Source organism: Pseudophryne corroboree, chromosome 5 (assembly GCF_028390025.1).
Source record: "Pseudophryne corroboree isolate aPseCor3 chromosome 5, aPseCor3.hap2, whole genome shotgun sequence".
In the NCBI taxonomy this organism is placed as follows: Eukaryota; Metazoa; Chordata; class Amphibia; order Anura; family Myobatrachidae; genus Pseudophryne; species Pseudophryne corroboree.
This window is the reverse complement of record NC_086448.1, coordinates 633255328-633277032: the sequence shown is the minus strand read 5'-3', so window position 1 is coordinate 633277032 and position 21705 is coordinate 633255328. Positions and strand designations below refer to the sequence as shown.

Genomic DNA, 21705 nt, shown 5'->3' with positions numbered 1-21705 from the left:
TCTCTCTCCAAAACGTTGCCCCTTTTAAGTCACATATGGGAAGTATATTTTCCTGTTGTACCTTTGTCATATATGCTTTTCATGACTTTGGGATCTAGCACATTGAAGAGCTTTTATAATGAAGCATGGGACACATACTGTCCAATGTTTCTCTTTATTTACTGGATTTTACAGTCTAGTCCAGTAGGTACTGTAGATGGTGAAGAAAAGTCTCAACAAATAGGTGTTTTTGGTACCATTAAATAAAAATGTATTTGTGCACAGGCCCAAAGTTACTTTCTTGGTACATAATCCTATATACGTGCAGAGATAATGTAGAAACAATGCAGTCAAGCTTTCTAGCCTTACACCATTCATTGTACTGTATTTTGTTATTTTGATTCTCAAATAGTGATGTGAAATGGATAAAGTTGCTACATATTAATATATGATGTTTGTGTTTTGCAGTGTTATACTGTTAGCCTTTGCCTCACATCCTACTGGTAAGTATATTGAATAAAGTTTGTGTTTGCTCTCTCTTTCTCCCTCATTTAATCTAAATTTTCTTCTCATATCTGTACCTCATTGATCTATGATAAACAAGTAAGAGTACAGTTCTCAAATACTAGATTCTGTTCACCCTATCTTTGTAAGGTATTTAGATGTACCACATAGACAAAAAGAAAGTGCAGGTGTACACTCTAAGCACTAAGAACACTTGCAATCTGAACAATTATAATAAACTGTACAATTTAACATGGAGTGAAATTGAGGTTATTAGCACTATTTTGGCCCAAAAAATAAAAAAAATGGCCCGGTACCTTATCAGGTGGGTCCCTCACATCCCTAATACTGACATATTAGTATATAAATATATGCTAGTCTGGGTATAAGGCATACAGAGTAAAATGGGGGGAGGGGGGGTTTGAAAAGAAAATGCAGGCGCACACCCTAAGCCAGGCATTCCCAACCACGGTTCTCAAGGCACACCAACAGTGCAGGTTTTAGTGATATCCAGGCTGCAGGACAGATGGTTAAATCAAAATAACTGAGCTACTAATTAAGTCACCTGTGCTGAAGCCTGGATATCACTAAAACCTGCACTGTTGGTGTGCCTTGAGGACCGTGGTTGGGAATGCCTGCCCTAAGCACTTGGGATATTAGGGACCCACCAGATGAGGTCACCTGGCAGTGGTAGGTGGGCCCACATATTTGGCAGAAAATTGTGCTAAGAACCTCAATTTCACTCCATATTAAATTATACAGTTTATTATAATTTTTCTATGTGGTACTTCAAGTCTCAGCAAGGTAGCACCTCTTACAGTATGTTTAAAGTTAGGTTGTTTAATACAGCTCCCCCCCCCCCCCTCTCCCTTTACAAAGTATTCAGATGTGTAAGGGTCATTACTTATCTGGGCTCTATTACAAACTTACGAGGGGTGTGCAATAAATTAACGGATGTACAGTGCATAAGTAGAGTACAGACAATGTTACTGTCTGTTTGTGACCTGTAATCTCTGAATAACATTGTTGTGAAATGTTAAGGCACATAACTGTTTATAAGCAGTACTGCACATAGAGGTCAGTATGTTCACTTCCTCCACAAACTCATTATGGAACTCAGCAGAGGCCACTGGAGAGTCATGATCATTTGCAGCCACATAAGTGGTCTGCGACAGCAGGACAGTTTTGACGGACTGCTAGCTGCTTTTGGTGAGGAAGCACCATCCCGGACCACTATGTTTGTGTGGTTTGCAAAATTTCGGCATAGGAGATTGTTCCTGGAAGACTAGGAGCTCTGCGACCAACCTTTGTCCACTATTACAAAGGACACATTTGTTGCTGTGTGGGCCATAGTTGAGGTGGATGCCAGGGGGGTGACAGTGGCCCAGTTAAAGAAGGAGATGGGCATCTCTTTGGGATCCATCCGCTTGACACTCCACGAAAAGATTGGCCTGAGCAAGGTTGCTGCACGCTGGGTGCCCCATCAGCTGACTCGAGAGCAGAAGGAGGCTCCGGTGCCACAACATGCTGGCCTGGATTGATGGCAATCACTCAAACTCTATCTGGGAAATAATCAGTGGCAATGAATCCTGAATCTACGATCCCAACACCAAATTACACTTGGCCCAGTGGAGGTGCGCCGCCACAGAAGTTCCAACGTGAGCACAGCGTGGCCATGATGGCTGGTACGCCAACCAATGCCTGCCTCAAATGCTGGAGCCATTTCCAGTCAGCGGCCAAAAAATCACGCTCATGATGCCCTTCTCCATCACTACGGTGCACCTGCCCGCAATTCCAGGAAATTAGTGCATTTTCTGGCCCATGAACACATCAATGAGCGCGGTAATCTGCCATACAGTCCAGACCTGGGGCCTAATTCAGACCTGATCGCAGCAGCAATTTGTTAGCTAATGGGCAAAGCCATGTGCACTGCAGGGAGGCAGATCTAACATGTGCAGAGAGTTAGATTTGGTTGGTTATATTGTTTCTGTGCAGGGTAAATACTGGCTGCTTTATTTTTACACTGCAACTTAGATTTCTCTTACGTCCTAGAGGATACTGGGAATCCATTTAGTACCATGGGGTATAGACGGGGCCACTATGAGCCTTGGGCACTTCTAAGAATTTGATAGTGTGCGCTGGCTCCTCTCTCTATGCCCCTTCAGCTCCAGAAGAGTTCTCTGCATTTATTTGTATGTTTTTTAATTTCAGGCAGGTCTGGATGGTAACAGCCTGCCTGCTTCGTGGGACTTGGGGGGGAGGCAACCTCTTGAAGAGTTAATGGTCCTGTTCCCCGCTGACAGGACACTAGCTCCTGAGGGAACTATTTGCGAGCCCCACCACGGCGAACGTACATTCCCGCAGCACGCGGCCACCTCAAACAGAGCCAGAAGATAGATGAGGGGTGAGAACTAAGCCGATGTCCCGGTTAGCATGTCGCCGGCCATTATGGCTGCATGTGGGTACGGAGACGCACGGCTGGGTCTCCAGACTCAGTACACAGTGCGGATGCACCGCTTCTGAGGCAGCAAACGGAGTCTAAGTGCACCACGGGTGTACACAATACGCAGACTGGCATTACAGACTTAAAAGGCAGCTGACTCCATTTTTAGCACTAAAATTACCTCAGTCAGTATAAAAAGCGGGAAGACCGTGCACCATTGAAGGGGTGGTGCTTCACTATGAGTGGATACAGCAGCTCACCAGCACCATTTTCCCTCTGCAGTGGACACAGACGCTGACTGACAGGGACACGCAGCTCCTCCCTAGAGACTCCAGATTACCTCAGCGGTACCAGGGGGTCATAGCGGGGGGGGGGGGGGGGGGGAGCGCTTACTAGTATACTAAGGGCCTAATTCAGTTCTGTTCGCTCGCTAGTGTTTTACGCTGCGCAGTGATCAGGTAACTACTGCGTATGCACCGCAATGCGCAGGCGGGTCGTACTGATACAAAGCGGTTCGTTGCTGAGCGATGGATTAAACGAAGAATGATTGACAGGAAGAAGGCGTTTTTGGGTGGCAACTGACTGTTTTCTGGGAGTGTTCGGAAAAACGCAGGCGTGTCCAAGCGTTTGCAGGGCGGGTGAATCGCAGCGGCTGAGTAAGGTCAGACCTACTCAGAAACTGTACAAACTGTTTTTGTACAGGGCGGCTGCACACGCGTTCGCACAGTTGCAAAGCTAAAATACACTCCACTATAGGTGGCGACTATCTGTTTGCAGTGCTGCAAAAAAATAGCTAGCAGGCAAACAATCTGGGTACTAAGTCTGCGACCCTGCTAAGCTTGGCATTAGCAGTAAGGGCGCTGTGTGCTGGCTCCAGAATATCTCTGTGTCTCTCTTGAAGGGCTCTTTGTGGGTTAATTGTGCATTTAACCTTTTCGTGTGTATATGTGTTGTCACTGTCACAGTATGTCAGACAAAGAGTGTGTTTCATGTAAGGCACAGTGTTCCTCTTCTCCAGGGGGTTCACTGCAGTGTACTCAGTGCAGTACGCCCTCTCAGGCTAGCGGGACAGAGACAGCTTGACTGGATTCCATTAGGGGAATGATTTCCAATATTTCTACTAAATTGTCCCGCAATGACAAAGAGACGCCATACTAACAATCAATGACTGATTTTATGAACAGAGACTCAGTACCCAAATCAGCGTCTCAGTCCCTTACCATTTGTCTGCAAAAACGTCCTTTGGCTCATATGCTGCAGTCTGATTCTGATGATGAGGGGTCAGACATGGAGGTGGGGAAGGCACTGTCACAGGGAATAGAGGCTCTCATAGAAGCTATCAGAGACATTCTGCATATCCCTGATAAGGTAACAGAGGAGACTGAGGAATCTTATTTTAATATAAAGAAGAAATCCTCAGCCACTTTCCCTGTGTCAAAGGAACTAAATAGCCTGTTTGAAGAACCGTGGGTTAATCCTGATAGTAAATTTCAAATCCCTAAAAGGTTGATATCATCTTTTCTTTTTCCTCCTGAGGATAGGAAAAAATTGGAAAATCCACCGATAGTGGATGCATCAGTCTATAGGCTGTCACAGATAATGGTATTGCCTGTCCCAGGTGCAGCCTCCCTAAAAGACACGGATGATCGTAGAGTTGAGAATACTCTCAAATCTTTGTATACAGCTGCTGGGGTGGCCCAGAGACCCACTATAGCATGTGGGTGGATTACTAAGGCCATAGCCAAATGGTCAGGTAACCTAATTGAGGGGTTATGTACCTTGCCTCAAGGGGAGATTATTTTACTCCTGCAGCATATACAGGACACTGCAAATTTTATGGTGGAAGCCATAAAAGCAATAGGCTTGCTTAATGCACGTACCACGGCTATGGCAGTGTCAGCACGCAGAGGCTTATGGCTTTGCCAGTGGACTGCTGATGCGGACTCCAGGAAAGGTGTGGAAGGCCTACCCTTCACAGGAGAGGTCTTATTTGGAGATGACCTAGACAAATGGATCTCCAAAGCTACTGCAGGTAAGTCCACGTATCTTCCTTCTGCAGCTCCCCCAGCCAGGAAGGCCTACTCAGGACCTAATCTACAGTCCATTCGGACTGCCAAGTTTAAGGGCAAAAACAGAGGTTCTTCTACAGCCACCAGAGGCACTAGAGGTAAACCACGAAAACCAGCAACTGCCAGTTCACAGGAGCAGAGCTCAAGCTCTGCTTCCTCAAAGCCTTCAGCATGACGGTGGACCGCGATGCCTGGAAAACTGGCAGGTGGGAGCCTGACTAAAATGTTTCAGTCACATCTGGACAACATCATGCCAGGATCCCTGGGTCATGGATCTTATTTCCCAGGGCTACAGACTGGAGTTTCAGGAGCTCCCACCTCACAGATTCTTCAAATCAGGCTTACCAGTTTCACAGGAAGCAAGTATAACCTTACAGGACGCCATTCAAAAACTGGTACAGACTCAGGTCATTTGTTCCAGTTCCATCTCATCTGCAAAACAAGGGATATTGTTGGTCATTCCGACCCGATCGCTCGCTGCAGTTTATCGCAGCGCAGCGTTCGGGTCAGAACTTCGCATGCAGCGGCGCATGCCAGAAGGCCGTCATTGCCTAGCGATCAGCTCTGCCTGATTGACAGGCAGAGGCGGTCACTGGACGGGAGAGGGCTGGATGGCGGCGTGATCCGGCCAACGCAGGCGTGGCTGGACCATTGGGGGGGGCGGGCCGCGGCGGCTGCGTGACGTCACATGCAGCCGCTGCGACCCGGGCAGCGAAGAGGTTCTCCCGGCCAGCCGCAGGAGCTGCGCTGGCCGGGAGTTACTCCTCCAATGCAAAAGCATCGCAGCTGTGCGATGCTTTTCCATTTCTGCGCGGTGGGAGGGCGGCACTGACATGCGGGGCGGACTAGCCTTGTGCTGGGCGTCCCCCTGCATGTCTGAGTGCCTGATCATAGATGTGCTAAATTAAGCACAGCTACGATCAACTCGGAATGACCCCCATTATTCCAACTTGTTTGTAGTACCAAAACCAGACGATTCGGTAAGACCGATTTTGAACCTCAAGCCGTTGAGCCCGTACTTACGCGGGTTCAAATTCAAGATGGAGTCTCTGAGAGCGGTGATCTCAGGTCTGGAGGAGGGGGAATTCCTAGTGTCTCTGTATATCAAGGATGTGTACCTTCACATTCCGATCGGGCAGCCTCATCAGTCTTATCTACAGTTTGCACTGCAGGACTGCCACTACCAGTTCCAGGCCCTGCCATTTGGTTTCTCCACGGCACCGAGAGTGTTCACCAAGGTGATGGCAGAGATGATATTTCTACTCCGCAAACAGGGAGTGAACATAATTCCGTACCTGGATGATCTTCTGATAAAGGCTCCGTCCAGGGAGAGGTTGTTGGACACCATTGGCCTCTCAACCAGACTACTCCTGGATCACGGGTGGATTCTGAACTTACTAAAATCTCACCTGCAACCGACGCAGAGGCTTCCTTTCCTGGGAATGATACTGGACACAGAGTCTCAGAGAGTGTTCCTATCCCTTGGAGAAGGGTATGGTAATCCAGTCGATGGTTCAGGCTGTCCTGAAGCGAACCCGGATCTCGGTGCATCTGTGCATTCGCCTTCTGGGGAAAATGGTGGCCTCTTACGAGGTACTTCAGTATGGAAGGTTTCATGCGAGGCCCTTCCAGCTAGATCTATTGGACAAATGGGCCGGACCACATCTTCACATGCACCAGAGGATCTGTCGCCAAGAGCCAGGATCTCCCTTATGTGGTGGCTATAGACTTCTCACCTCGTCGAGGGTCGGAGGTTTGGGATTCAGAATTGGATTCTGCTAACCACAGACGCAAGCCTCAGGGGTTGGGGAGCAGTCACCCAGGGGGTGTACTTTCAAGGAAGATGGTCAAGTCGGGCAGTTGTCCTTCCAATAAACATCTTGGAACTCGGGGCAATCTACAACGCCCTTCTGCAGGCCTCATCTCTACTTCGGAATCAGGCCATTCAAGTCCAGTCGGGCAATGTAACGGCGGTAACGTACTTAAACCGACAGGGCGGAACGAAAAGCAAGCAGCAATGTCAGAGGTGTCAAGAATTCTCCTCTGGGCGTAAAAACACACCGTGGCGTTGTCGGCGATCTTCATTCCGGGAGTAGACAACTGGGAAGCAGACTTCCTCAGCAGACACGACCTACACCCGGTGGAGTGGGGCCTCCACCCGGAGGTGTTCCGGTGGTTGACATGTCGGTGGGGATATCCACAGATCGACATGATGGCCTCTCGACTCAACAAGAAGCTCAAGCGGTATTGTTCCAGGTCGGGAGACCCACAAGCAGTGGCGGTAGATGATCTGACAACTCCGTGGGTCTAAAGAGAATAAAAAGGGAAAAGGTTCAAGCAATCCTCATTGCTTCGGACTGGCCTCGATCTCGAGATGCTGATTGATGATCCATGGCCTCTACCTCTACGTTACAGGAGGTTGACGTAAAGTACCTGATGTGGAAGACCGTCACACTGTTGGCCTTGGCCTCACCAGGACGTGTGTCGGAGCTAGGAGCGTTGTCTCACAAGAGTCCCTACTTAATTTTCCGTGAGGACAGAGCTGAACTTAGAACTCGTCAGCAATTTCTTCCTAAGGTGGTGTCTGCATTTCACATCAACCAACCTATTGTGGTTCCGGCTGTGACGGACACCTCTGCTACTTTAAAGTCTTTGGTTGTTGTGAGGGCTTTGAAGGTGTATGTAAAGAGAACAGCTCGTCACAGGAAATCCGACTCGCTGTTCGTTCTATATGATCCTATTAAAATTGGATGTCCTGCTTCAAAGCAGTCTTTTGCACGCTGAATCAGACTTACTATCCAGCATGCTTATTCCACGGCAGGCTTGCCGGTTCCAAAATCTGTACAAGCCCACTCTACTAGGTCGGTGGGTTCTTCTTGGGCGGCTGCCCGGGCTGTCTCGGATTTACAGCTCTACTGAGCAGCTACTTGGTCAGGGACGAACACGTTTGCAAAGTTTTACAAGTTCGATACTTTGGCCTCTGAGGACCTTCAGTTTGGTCAATCAGTTCTGTAGGAACCTCAGCACTCTCCCACCTGGTTTGTGAGCTTTGGTACTTCCCCATGGTACTAAATGGATTCCCAGTATCCTCTAGGACAGTGGTCTCCAACCTTAATTGGGGTGTGAGCTACTTTCAGAAAATAAAGAAGCTACCCCCTCCCCCCAATGCGCGTGTTTTCCTGTGAAAGTGGGTGTGGCCTCACAAGGTGGGTGTGGCCTAACAACTACAAGTAATGCCCCCCCGCGTAGTGCCAGATACACAAATAATGCCCCTCAGCAGTGCCAGATATTCAAATAATGCCTCCCAGCAGTGCCAAATACACAAATAATGCCCCCAGCAGTGCCAGATACACAAATAATGCCCCCAGCAGTTCCAGATACACAAATAATGCCCCCCGCAGTGTCTGATACAGGGCCCCACACTGTGCTAACCCTTGCTGGCTTCTTCTTCTACTGCCGCCGGTGCTGCTCCTCCTGTATGATGGACGGAAGGGGAGGAGAGCGCAGCTCGAGCCTCTCCTGTGAAGTCCGGAGAGCGGCTACGGTGAAGGTGACAGAGTCTCCGGCGGCAGCGGGCATTTAAAATATGGTGTTGGTAAGTGAGCCAATCAAAACTCACGGCCCGGTAGCCAATCAGGTGCCGCCACTGTTGGTCCACGAGCTCTGATTGGCTGACGGCCGGCACCATATTAAAAATGAACGGAGGAGGAGTGCCAGTGACTGCCCAAGCCCGTGCGCTCTGTGAGCTACCGAAAATACTACAGCGAGCTACCGGTAACTCGCGAGCTAGGGGTTGGAGATCACTGCTCTAGGACGTAAGAGAAAATAGGATTTTAATTACCTTCCGGTAAATCCTTTTCTCGTAGTCCGTAGAGGATACTGGGCGCCCACCCAGTGCTTCGTTCTTCCTGCACTGTTACTTGGTTAAGTATTCTGGTTTGTTCAGCTGTTGCTGTTCGAGTTTCAAGTTTGGTAAGCATGGCTTTCCTATTGTTCTGTGTGTTGGTTCGTAATCTCACCACTTTCTTTATCTATTCTTCTCTCAAAGTATGTACGTCTTGTCGGGCACAGTTTCCTAGACTGAGTCTGGTAGGAGAGGCATAGAGGGAGGAGCCAGCGCACACTATCTTAAAGTGCCCAAGGCTCCTAGTGGACCAGTTTATACCCCATGGTACTAAATGGATTCCCAGTATCCTCTACGGACTACGAGGAAAGAATTTACCGGTAGGTAATTAAAATCTTATTTTCACTTTGAACACACTCCACCCAAATCTAACTCTCTCTGCACATGTTATATCTGCCCCCCTGCAGTGCACACGGTTTTGCCCATTAGCTTACAAATTTACTACTGCGATCAGGTCTGAATTAGGCCCCTGGTCCCCTGCGACTTTTTCGTATTCCCATAAATCAAGCACAAGATGCGTGAGATTCATTTTGAGTCATCGGAAGCTGCAGTGGAGATCTTCACCCGGCATGTAGAAGACATACTTGCTTCAGACTGGTCCAGCGGCTTCACCAAGTGGTTTGAGCACATGCAACTTTGAATAGACTACTCTGGTGAATACAGTGAAAAAAATTTATTCACTTTGTTTGCGAATATAATACTTTTTGTGCATCAGGAAACTTACTGCACAACCCTCGTAACATGATCAAAATGATAAATTGTTTTAATTGCGCAGAATACTAGCAGTTCTAAACTAGTGTAAGCTAAATGTTGATGTCATTATCTATTGCATTGAGAGGGGCTCCTTTTTTTGTTTTGTCGCATCCAAGATGGCCTTTTGCCAATTGGTCATATAGTAAGCAAAGTAAGTAAGGTTTAAATCATGGCCGTTTGTTTGGGATGATGTTATAGAGCAATTTTGTGATGATTTGGCATTGATAACTCATTGTCTGTAAAGTCACACAAAATTATTACAGGTTGAGTATCCCATATCCAAATATTCCGAAATACGGAATATTCCGAAATACGGACTTTTTTGAGTGAGAGTGAAATAGCGAAACCTTTGTTTTTTGATGGCTCAATGTACACCAACTTTGTTTAATACACAAAGTTATTAATAATATTGTATTAAATGAACTTCAGGCTGTGTGTATAAGGTGTATATGAAACATAAATGAATTGTGTGAATGTAGACACACTTCGTTTAATGCACAAAGTTATAAAAAATATTGTCTAAAATTACCTTCAGGCTGTGTGTATAAGGTGTATATGAAACATAAATGCATTCTGTGCTTAGACTTAGGTCCCATCGCCATGATGTCTCATTATGGTATGCAATTATTCCAAAATACGGAAAAATCCGTTATCCAAAATACCTCTGGTCCCAAGCATTTTGGATAAGGGATACTCAACCTGTATTATTATTATTACATTTTATTTGTAAGGTACCACAAGTGGTTTGCAGTGCCGTACATACAGCACACATTAGAACAATACAGGGTAAACACGGCGTCACATTACCGTAACCAAAACTAAATGGAGCACAAGTAACAATTATCACCACAAATCTCAATACAGCTAAAGAAGAGAAATCTGCGTAATACTATGGGATTGCAGCCACTAGGAGAGATGAACGACTATGAGTGAGAGGAGATGCGGGTTAGACAGCCGTTGGGTAGGTGAGGGCTGTAGTAGAGGTGTAAGAGAAGAGGGCCCTGCTCCAAGGAGCTTACAAACTAGGGGGAGAGGGAAGACAAACAGGGACCCGTGTGCCCCACACACACTGCACCCATTATAGAAACGCCTTTGCTTTGATGAACAGGTGGGTTTTCACACCAAAAAGTGGCAATTTTTACAAATAGCTGCTTGAAGTATTCCTCACTATGACCCTCATTCTGAGTTGATCGTTTGCTGCCGTTGTTCGCAACTCAGCGATCAGGCTAAAAATCGGCACTTCTGCGCATGCGTAGGGGCGCAATGCGCACGCGCGACGTACTTTCACAAAAGCCGATGCAGTTTCACACAAGGTCTAGCGACGCTTTTCAATCGCACTGCTGGCCGCAGAGTGATTGACAGGAAGTGGGTGTTTCTGGGTGGTAACTGACCGTTTTCAGGGAGTGTGTGTAAAAACGCAGGCGTGTCAGATACAAACGCGGGCGTGCCTGGAAAAACGCAGGCGTGGCTGGCCGAACGCAGGGCGTGTTCGTGACGTCAAAACAGGAACTAAACAGTCTGAATTGATCGCTAGCTAGGAGTAAGTCTCGAACTACTAAGAAACTACACAATCTTTATTTGTAGCCGCGCTGCGATCCTTTCCTTCTCACTTCTGCTTAGCTAAGATACACTCCCAGATGGCGGCGGCTTAGCGTTTGCACGGCTGCTAAAAGCAGCTAGCGAGCGAACAACTCGGAATGAGGGCCTATGTGTTTACTACTTTTTATATGTTAAAATTACTAATGGGTAAGTACAACAGTATGTTGTTTGTTAGGCATTTGATTTGTTGTATACTTTCTGTGCATAATAGAATTGATGATTAGATTTTGGTCTAGAACATATGTCTGATTTGTTGTTGGATGGTGAAGGGGAACTTTGAAAGTTGTTTAACTCTGCAGAATGGTACAGAAAAACAGCAGTATAAAGACAGCAGAAAATAAATTGCTTCCTGAGGGAAATGTTCCTCTGAACAAATTAACCAAGAAATGTGTAATTATACGAGTAGTAGATTAGCATGCAAGACCCACAGACTACATCTTGCCATTGGATGCCTTATTCAATCCATCAATGCTTAAATGCTACCAGGGAATCTTTTGTAAGTTCTGAAATGCATTGTTTACCTTGATAAATTCCCTGCTGCAGTGAAGATTTATCTTCCTGTTTATATGAATGTTTGCTGGAAGAGTTGAGTAGCTTCCGCTTCCATCACACATACTATTCATGCAACCATTCCTTGCACAATATATTATTTGTTTGTAAATAAAAATAATTTATTTCTTTGATGTAACTATTTTTGTTATATTGCCACGCATTAGATTTTATAGTTAAAAAATAACAATCAAATAACACTGTTAGTGCACAGCTCAGTATCAATTGTGTTATTGTTTGAGTGATCTGTGTGATCCACGTTCCTCCTCCTTTTTCCTCTTCTCATATCAAAACTGGGGCTTACACAGGAAATAACTAAAACAAAATCACCAAGTAGGCGCACGGTACCAGTGATGTTGATAAAAACACAATTTATTAACATAAAACCAATAACAAACTGATTAAAAGACACAACACTACACAGAGCATATAACTGAGGTATTATACCTTATAGTTCACACATAAAGTGTATAAATAAGTGAAAGGGACACTAATATGCAGGAGAACCCGTCTCTGTAAGATAGGGTTAATCTCTCACATTAATTCCATATCAGACAGTTTAAATGAAAAGGAAGTCCTGTAAACTGATGTAATTAGCGTTTGTGACCATAAAGGTGTCCAGATTTAAATAGTGTTTCCTTGGAGCAAAATAAACCAGCCGATTAATGTTACTCACTGAGACGTAATGATCTCTTGCTGTACGGGATAAATGGTTAAGAAACCGCTTGTTATCACCCTGTGCATGGGTGAGACATCCGTCAGCGGTATATTCAGATGAAAGCCACTTCTTTCTGTGCAGCACCAGTTGCCTGTATTAGATCACCATACAGATCCTCCAGCTTGCTGAGCGACGCCCGGCCGGGCAGGAGGTAACAATGTTCCAAATGCAAGGAGAGTTAGAGTGGAGTGATTGAATCACAGGCTGGATCATTCACCGGTAACTTGTAACAAACGGCTGAAAGTGATGGATGTCGTGCTCCGTGGGACACTTAATGGTCAAGTGTGGCCCTTACTTCTGTACCCTCAACGCGTTTCTCCGCACCTCAGGCGGCTTCTTCAAGAGGCAGAGTGTTCTTCTCTGAGCACAATTGTGGTTGTTTTATACCTTGTCCCATTAAAATCATTAGAAACAGGTGAGTGTGAAGGCTCAACAGGTGCTCTGAAATCAGAGTCTTCATACACAGATAACGTGTCACAGGGTTTTTAATTAGACATTTAATTCAAAAAATATATATTTTAAAATCAATCCTATGGTTATCAGTTTGTCATAAATAAAAACAACATAAATAAAAATATAAATATATTTCTGTTATGCGGATAGAATCATTTTAATCCCATGAGGCTGCAGCTATATTAAAAGATCTTTCAGCAGCTGCAGCATTTATCCATTAATAGTCTCCCACTTATGAGTGGGGAAAAGGAATATACAAGCATATATACACATATGGTAAATTAAGTGCTATATGTTGTTAATAGCATATTATAGTAGACAATACGTTTATTAGGTCTCAATTTTATTATTTATTTATAAATGTTTATACTAAAAAAGCCTATCATAAATCATGTGAAATACCAAGTGTAAAGAAATATCTACACAACACATCTCTTCATATTGCTATCTTTATAAGCTCAAGTCTTAGTATTATAGCATGGGAAAATGTGAATTAAAGACACTTCACACATATAAACATGTAGAAAAAGAAATATATATAATGTTATTTTTATAGTTTTATAGCTATATAGTTTTATAGTTTTAGAGGATAGTATCTTCATCATATCAACATCTAAGCTATTGTAATTACACCTGTAATCTATTAACTAAAGTAGGACTGGCTGCATGGGTCAGTGGCCAGACTAGCGTGCAGAAAAAAATCTGGCGCGTCACTAGCAGTATAGCGGCAGCGCCAGGTCTGCTCGCAGTCATGGTCTCAGACCCCACAGATCCTCTCCATCAGTATGGTAGATAGCAATAAATGGGTAACCAATATAATAAATACGAACAACAAAAAAATATATATATATAAAAAATAAAAAATAGTAAAAAAAAATAAAAAAATTAATAAAATAATAAGAGAGAAAGGAATATGGACCAATCTTCATGTATGATTCTTTACTTCAACAGAAAAAGATGAAATAAACTGAACCAGCTAAATATAGCTAAATGAATTCAAGATCTATGGTCGCTATATCGACGACCTGTTTTTTATTTGGAAAGGTGATGATAACACAGTTATGAATTTTGTTGATTTTTTAAACACTAATGAATATGGTTTGTCATTCACTTGTACACATCACTCCTCACGAATCAATTTTTTGGACGTAACAGTGGAGGCGGTAGAGGAGAAACTCATAGTATCATCCTATAAAAAATCGGTTGACATCTGTAGCTATATTCCGTATACGAGCAACCATAAGAAAGGTTGGCTTAACAACGTACCTAAAAGTCAACTGTTCAGGATTAGACGTAACTGTACATTAGATTGTACCTTTGCTGAGCATGCGGAGAACTTGATTACCTCCTTGAGAGAACGTGATTATCCTGAGGATATATTAGAAGAGGCCATAGCCTGTTCACAAACATTAGATAGGAGAAATATCTTTAAAACTACTAATACACAATTATCTCATATGAACCCAAATGAGAAAGAAGGTTCACGTATTACTATAGCATGTGATCCTCCTTCATTCATTGAAACAGCTCCTGAGGAATCTAGATCTATTAGCAACAATAATAACAAAAACAAAAATAATAATAAAAAAGATAATAGTGAGAATAAAACTCAAAAAATTAATCACTATAATCTGGCTTTCAAATCAAAATTTAATGTAAAAGCAAACAAAATTTCTTGCATAATTAAACGTAATTACAAACTATTGTTGACCGATCCAATATTAAATACAACTCTCCCTGCAAACCCTACGATTATTTTTAAAAAAGCTAAAAATCTTAGGAACATATTAGCTCCGAGTTTCTTTAAGAGATCTTCTGTTAATATTGAAAGGAGTGAACAACTCACACTAGTGGGCCCAAAAGTTGTGGGCTTCTTTAGATGTAATCATAATAGATGTACCACATGTACTCATGTGGTCAATAAAATTAAACACATTTCTCCGTTTGGATCAAGTACAGACTTTAAAATACAATCCTTCATAAATTGCAATACACATTTTGTAGTTTATTTGTTACGCTGCTCATGTCAGATGCACTATGTAGGGCGAACCACTAGGGCACTGAAGCTGCGCTTTATGGAACATAGAAGGAATATCCTTAAGGGATATATGAATCATAGTGTTTCACGTCACTATGCAGAAATTCATTCCAGTAATCCAGCTTGCCTCCAACTCATTGGCCTTGAACAGATTAAAATCACCCCTAGAGGTGGAGATAGATTTAGAACTCTATGTCGTCAGGAAGCTGCATGGATCTGGAAATTACAGACTCTGAAACCCCAAGGGTTGAATGAAACCATAGATCTTGAATTCATTTAGCTATATTTAGCTGGTTCAGTTTATTTCATCTTTTTCTGTTGAAGTAAAGAATCATACATGAAGATTGGTCCATATTCCTTTCTCTCTTATTATTTTATTAATTTTTTTTTTTTTTTTTACTATTATTTTTTATTTTTTATATATATATTTTTTTTTGTTGTTCGTATTTATTATATTGGTTACCCATTTATTGCTATCTACCATACTGATGGAGAGGATCTGCGGGGTCTGAGACCATGACTGCGAGCAGACCTGGCGCTAGTGACGCGCCAGATTTTTTCTGCACGCTAGTCTGGCCACTGACCCATGCAGCCAGTCCTACTTTAGTTAATAGATTACAGGTGTAATTACAATAGCTTAGATGTTGATATGATGAAGATACTATCCTCTAAAACTATAAAACTATATAGCTATAAAACTATAAAAATAACATTATATATATTTCTTTTTCTACATGTTTATATGTGTGAAGTGTCTTTAATTCACATTTTCCCATGCTATAATACTAAGACTTGAGCTTATAAAGATAGCAATATGAAGAGATGTGTTGTGTAGATATTTCTTTACACTTGGTATTTCACATGATTTATGATAGGCTTTTTTAGTATAAACATTTATAAATAAATAATAAAATTGAGACCTAATAAACGTATTGTCTACTATAATATGCTATTAACAACATATAGCACTTAATTTACCATATGTGTATATATGCTTGTATATTCCTTTTCCCCACTCATAAGTGGGAGACTATTAATGGATAAATGCTGCAGCTGCTGAAAGATCTTTTAATATAGCTGCAGCCTCATGGGATTAAAATGATTCTATCCGCATAACAGAAATATATTTATATTTTTATTTGTTGTTTTTATTTATGACAAACTGATAGCCATAGGATTGATTTTAAAATATATATTTTTTGAATTAAATGTCTAATTAAAAACCCTGTGACACGTTATCTGTGTATGAAGACTCTGATTTCAGAGCACCTGTTGAGCCTTCACACTCACCTGTTTCTAATGATTTTAATGGGACAAGGTATAAAACAACCACAATTGTGCTCAGAGAAGAACACTCTGCCTCTTGAAGAAGCCGCCTGAGGTGCGGAGAAACGCGTTGAGGGTACAGAAGTAAGGGCCACACTTGACCATTAAGTGTCCCACGGAGCACGACATCCATCACTTTCAGCCGTTTGTTACAAGTTACCGGTGAATGATCCAGCCTGTGATTCAATCACTCCACTCTAACTCTCCTTGCATTTGGAACATTGTTACCTCCTGCCCGGCCGGGCGTCGCTCAGCAAGCTGGAGGATCTGTATGGTGATCTAATACAGGCAACTGGTGCTGCACAGAAAGAAGTGGCTTTCATCTGAATATACCGCTGACGGATGTCTCACCCATGCACAGGGTGATAACAAGCGGTTTCTTAACCATTTATCCCGTACAGCAAGAGATCATTACGTCTCAGTGAGTAACATTAATCGGCTGGTTTATTTTGCTCCAAGGAAACACTATTTAAATCTGGACACCTTTATGGTCACAAACGCTAATTACATCAGTTTACAGGACTTCCTTTTCATTTAAACTGTCTGATATGGAATTAATGTGAGAGATTAACCCTATCTTACAGAGACGGGTTCTCCTGCATATTAGTGTCCCTTTCACTTATTTATACACTTTATGTGTGAACTATAAGGTATAATACCTCAGTTATATGCTCTGTGTAGTGTTGTGTCTTTTAATCAGTTTGTTATTGGTTTTATGTTAATAAATTGTGTTTTTATCAACATCACTGGTACCGTGCGCCTACTTGGTGATTTTGTTTTAGTTGTTTCACTTTCAGGAGGCCGGCTACCTCCTTACCAAGTGGCTGCCATTACCAGTGCTATATTTGCACGACCCTGTTCAGCGCCTAAAAACCTTTTTTCTGCTTACACAGGAAATATACAGTATGGAGCTACAGAGAGTAAGGGCACCCAAGTAAAATCAATGCACATTTTTTTTACATATGATATGCTGTACAAGGGCCCGATTCAGAGGGGGAGCAAAAAGGGAGCTCCTGGAGCAAACCATGTTACAACAAAAGTGTTCATGGGGGTCATTCCGACCCGATCGCTCGCTGCAGTTTGTCGCAGTGCAGCGATCGGGTCGGAACTGCGTATGCGTCGCCGCCGCACTGCGCCGGTTCATGGCAGCTTTCGTTGCCTAGCGAACGCCTCTGAGACAGAGGCGGTCACTGGGCGGGAGGGGGCTGAATGGCGGCGTTAAGCCGCCGTTTAGGGGGAGCGGTCCGGCCAACGCCGGCATGGGCGGACCGTTGGGGGGGCAGGCCACGACGGCTGCGTGACGTCTCACGTAGCCGCTGCGGCCAGCGGTAGCGACGATTAACTCCCGGCCAGCCGCAGGAACTGCGCTGGCCGGGAGTTACTCCTCAAATACAAAGGCATAGCCGCTGTGCAATGCTTTTGTATTTGTGCGGAGGGGGGGGGGGGGGCAGACTGATATGCGGGGCGGACTAGCCCTGTGCTGGGCGTCCTCCCGCATGTCAGGGAAGATGATCGTAGCTGTGCTAAATTTAGCACAGCTACGATCAACTTGGAATGACCCCCAATATGTATTAATTTATTGTTTTGCACACAGAGAAAATACTGATTGTTTTGCATGTACTATAGCTGACAAACACTGGGTGGGCAGATTTGCTTTTACACTGCAATGTGGAATTAAGCTAGGACACCCAAATACAAATCTTTTAGTATGCTTTTAATTCTGCTCCACCTGCAGTGCAACATGGTTTTACCAAGGTATTAATTGCTCCTCTTTGTGAACCAGGGTTTCTTAGCCTGAGATAACCCCCCCACCCACATATGAGCATAGGGGGGGATGTATAACAGTTTCTGTCTTTGGACACCATTAATTAATGCAGTATATTCCTGTGGTAGATGGATCTTAGTGAAACTTATTGCTGTGGCTGTTATTATTATGATTGTTATTCTTTCATTAATCAATTAACTTGGAAGCAAATGAGTCTGCAATTGTGTGGTTTGATGATAAAGCTCATATTATATTTCTTGTCTCTGGAGCTTTTCACAGATTTTTTTTTTATGCTCTATTGCTTTCTGTCCCCATAGGTGACCTCTTCAGTGCCTTGGAATTTCCCTTCCTCTATTTGTATACATTTCACAGTGGATGTTGTGCCAGGTAACGTCTCTGCTGGTGTATTTTGGGAAAGCCTTCATTAAACATTTAATGTAATTGTTAAGGAGGGTACTCAAGGAACTATCGCTGCTTAAAATCTAAGCAATCTGACTAGCTTGCTTAGATTTTAAGCATGATCGCTCCTTATGTAGCCCCCACAGCGATAGCGATGCGCAGCCCCACGCATCGCTATTGCTGGTGCTAGATTGGCCTGCATGCAGGCCAATCTAGCAGGTCGCTCATTTCACCCACTGGGTGAAACGAGCGGTCCTCCCGTCTCCCCCCGCATCGCTCAGCACACAGAGCGCTGTGCTGAGCGGGTGGAGAGATGTGTGCTGAGCGGTTCGCTCAGCACACATCTCTCCCACATCAGCCAGTGAGTACTGGCCTTTAGAAGACGTAACTGATTATTAAAATTATTTTATTTTTTTACAGTTTATCATTTTTAAATGCCACAAAAGTGACATTGAAACAACAGAGCAGAACCAAAAAATTAGAAAGACAACACATATACAAGTGTATAATCGAGCCACACAAGTGGAGTAAAAACAGAGATAATGTCAGTAAAAGTGTGTAGTAGTCAAATACATATCAGTGACAGGTATATCAATAGGCATAACATGTACAAATAAAATGTACTGTAAAAGAATATTCAAACCATCCAGACAAAGACTATAGTAGATATGGGAAACATGAAGGTAGGGGAACGGGCATGGGGGTAGGGGGCTACTGGGAGGGATCTCCAAAGGTAGTGGGGGACACCACATATTAAGAAATCAATAAGAGAGGCAGAATGGTATAAGATAGCAAGTAGGGCACAGTAGTAGTATCCAAGAGAAACTCAGTAATATGGATAGGTGATTAGAATAAAAAGTCTGACAGTCCATAAGCCATTAAGAACAGGAGGGAGTATTTTATAATTGGTACAAGAGATTCCAAACCTGCAGGAATTTTGGAGATCTATTATTTAGATAGGCGGAAATTTTCTCCATATGAAAAAAAAAAATCTATCGGCAAGCAGTCCACTGGCGCTGTAAGATTGATTTCCGATAATACCCCTTGTTAGGAGGCTGTATCGTTTCCCTCATACATAAAATACAAAAAAAGAAACACAATAGTGTTTTATACAGTAATCAACTTCAATATGTTGATGAACTTTGTATCAAATTCGTACCGAAAGGGTCAGTCTACAAATGTAGTAGACCAATCTCGCATGAACTGGAGAATAACAGGCCTTATTGGATTCTGCTCCACCAGCTGCTCTCTTCTCAGCACGAAAATCCACAATTCCCAATAGAATATATTAAAGAATAAACAGGTATAGTATAATACCGTTTTATTTCTACACAACAATTTTCTCCATACCTGCCAGATGCCAAATTTGATCAATCGCTAAGCGGAGAGAAGAAGCTTTTGAGCACTTACATTGTAAGGCAACTAAGCATCTTGTAGCATCTAAAATTTGCATCATTAGTTTGTTGTAGTACCCGAAGTTGCAAGTGGTAGTCCCAAAAGAAAAGACCAGGGATATTTAATAATAGGGATCTTCACTGCCTTGCTAATCAGAGCCGCAATCCTGTCCCAGTAAAGTGCTATCTTGGGGCAAGAACACCGCACATGAAGAAATGAACCCAGTTCCCACATCCTATCCAACACAGAGGCGAGATGGACATAAACAACTTATTTAGTCTGGTGGGGAGCAGATGCCACCTCTGTTTGAAATAGACGTCTTGGAACACATTTGAGGATGACAGACCAGGACTCCTCACCAGGGGGAGGGCACAGGTCCACTTCCCACTGGAGTTCAACCGGTGGATCGGGAAGTCGCCCAGAAGATGAGAGGAGGGAATGGAGAATGGATATAATTCCCTTAGTCAGGGGTCTGCAGTAACGTATGGATTCAAGGAGGTGCAGACGATCACATATTTTAGTAATACTTTTACTACTGATTGAAATGGGTGTGCTCACTTTATAGTGGGGTAAACATCCTTAAATTTAAAATGTTGAAATTTAATTCAGAAATATTCTCTGAAATGTAGTTGAAAACTATTGGGAAGAAGGCTAATAAAATGTAGTTACTATACATTTGATCTGCTGACTGTAGATGCTTGCCAGCATTTGAGCAATTGTTTTATTTGTGCCGGTACATCGGTACCTATGTGTGGAAGAAAGCTCCATGCAATTGTAGAACACTATACTCCCAAAACACAAAAACTCCTGCATCTTAAAATTATTCTTCAGTCAAAGTAATACAAAGTAATACAGTATACATTTTATTTTCTTACTGATATTTACAACCCCCTTGCCCATAATGGTTATTATTTGTTTCTGTCTGTTTATTTGTACTCCTCTCTCTTTCAAGTCAAGCACCTAAATGCTGCTCCCGCTGCCTGCATGGAAATTTCCTGCATCTTTAGTACATTGTAATTGCATGTATATAGACTTGTTCAGGGGCGGTTGGGAAATAAAAGTGGCCCTGGGAAAATTTATAGAAGTGGCCTCATGTGGGTGGCACCAAATCAACTGTAGGTGGAACCAATACCAAACTAGGCGGGATTTCTACTTCAGAATGTAATATAGGCAGAGTTACACCAGTAAAAGGCAGAGCATGCCATATTAGCTGGACCTAACATATCAAAAAGTATTGTGTTGTAGCAGAAGAACGAAAGTTAAGAAATTAAAACTGGGGTGACATTTAATTCTCAGCACACTCACTAAATACATTTTAAAGCAATTGCAGCTACATGCTATACTCTATTACAGTGGTTCTCAAGCTCAAGTCAAGTCAACTAGCAGGTGCACAGGTATAGTCATTACTCACACATTTCATAAGTTGCACTTTATTATTTCACTTGTGATTCTTTGAGGAGACCTGGAAAACATGCTCTGTTTGAAGTCCAGAGGACTGAGTTTGAGATCCTGTGTTCTATTAAAACAAGGAATACCATTGCCACTAACACTTCCCCCCAACCTACCACCGCTGACACCCCCACCGGACCTGACGCTAAGACATCATCATCATCATCATCATTTTGAAGCATAGGTTGAGCAAAAGACAAATATGCTTCTGTTTTTCAGCCCTGTCTAGTTGCATTTTCATGAACACGCCCTTACTGTATTCACTGAAGACATATTGGCCTCTACCCACCCCCATTCTGCCTCACAATCACTAGTTGCGCCTATGATAGCTATAAATATAACACATATATTAGTAAATATCA

General features: G+C 43.2%; 1 protein-coding gene across 2 annotated transcripts in view; it reads left to right on the top strand.

Annotated features, from left to right (window-relative positions):
• TMEM241 (transmembrane protein 241) overlaps positions 1–21705 on the top strand; it is a 381772-nt gene that overhangs the window by 255031 nt on the left and 105036 nt on the right. For both annotated transcript variants that reach the window (XM_063923592.1, XM_063923591.1), the window contains exons 11-12: positions 448–482; positions 18418–18487. In XM_063923592.1, coding sequence (XP_063779662.1) covers positions 448–482; positions 18418–18487 — 105 coding nt within the window. The remainder of the gene's footprint in view (positions 1–447; positions 483–18417; positions 18488–21705) is intronic.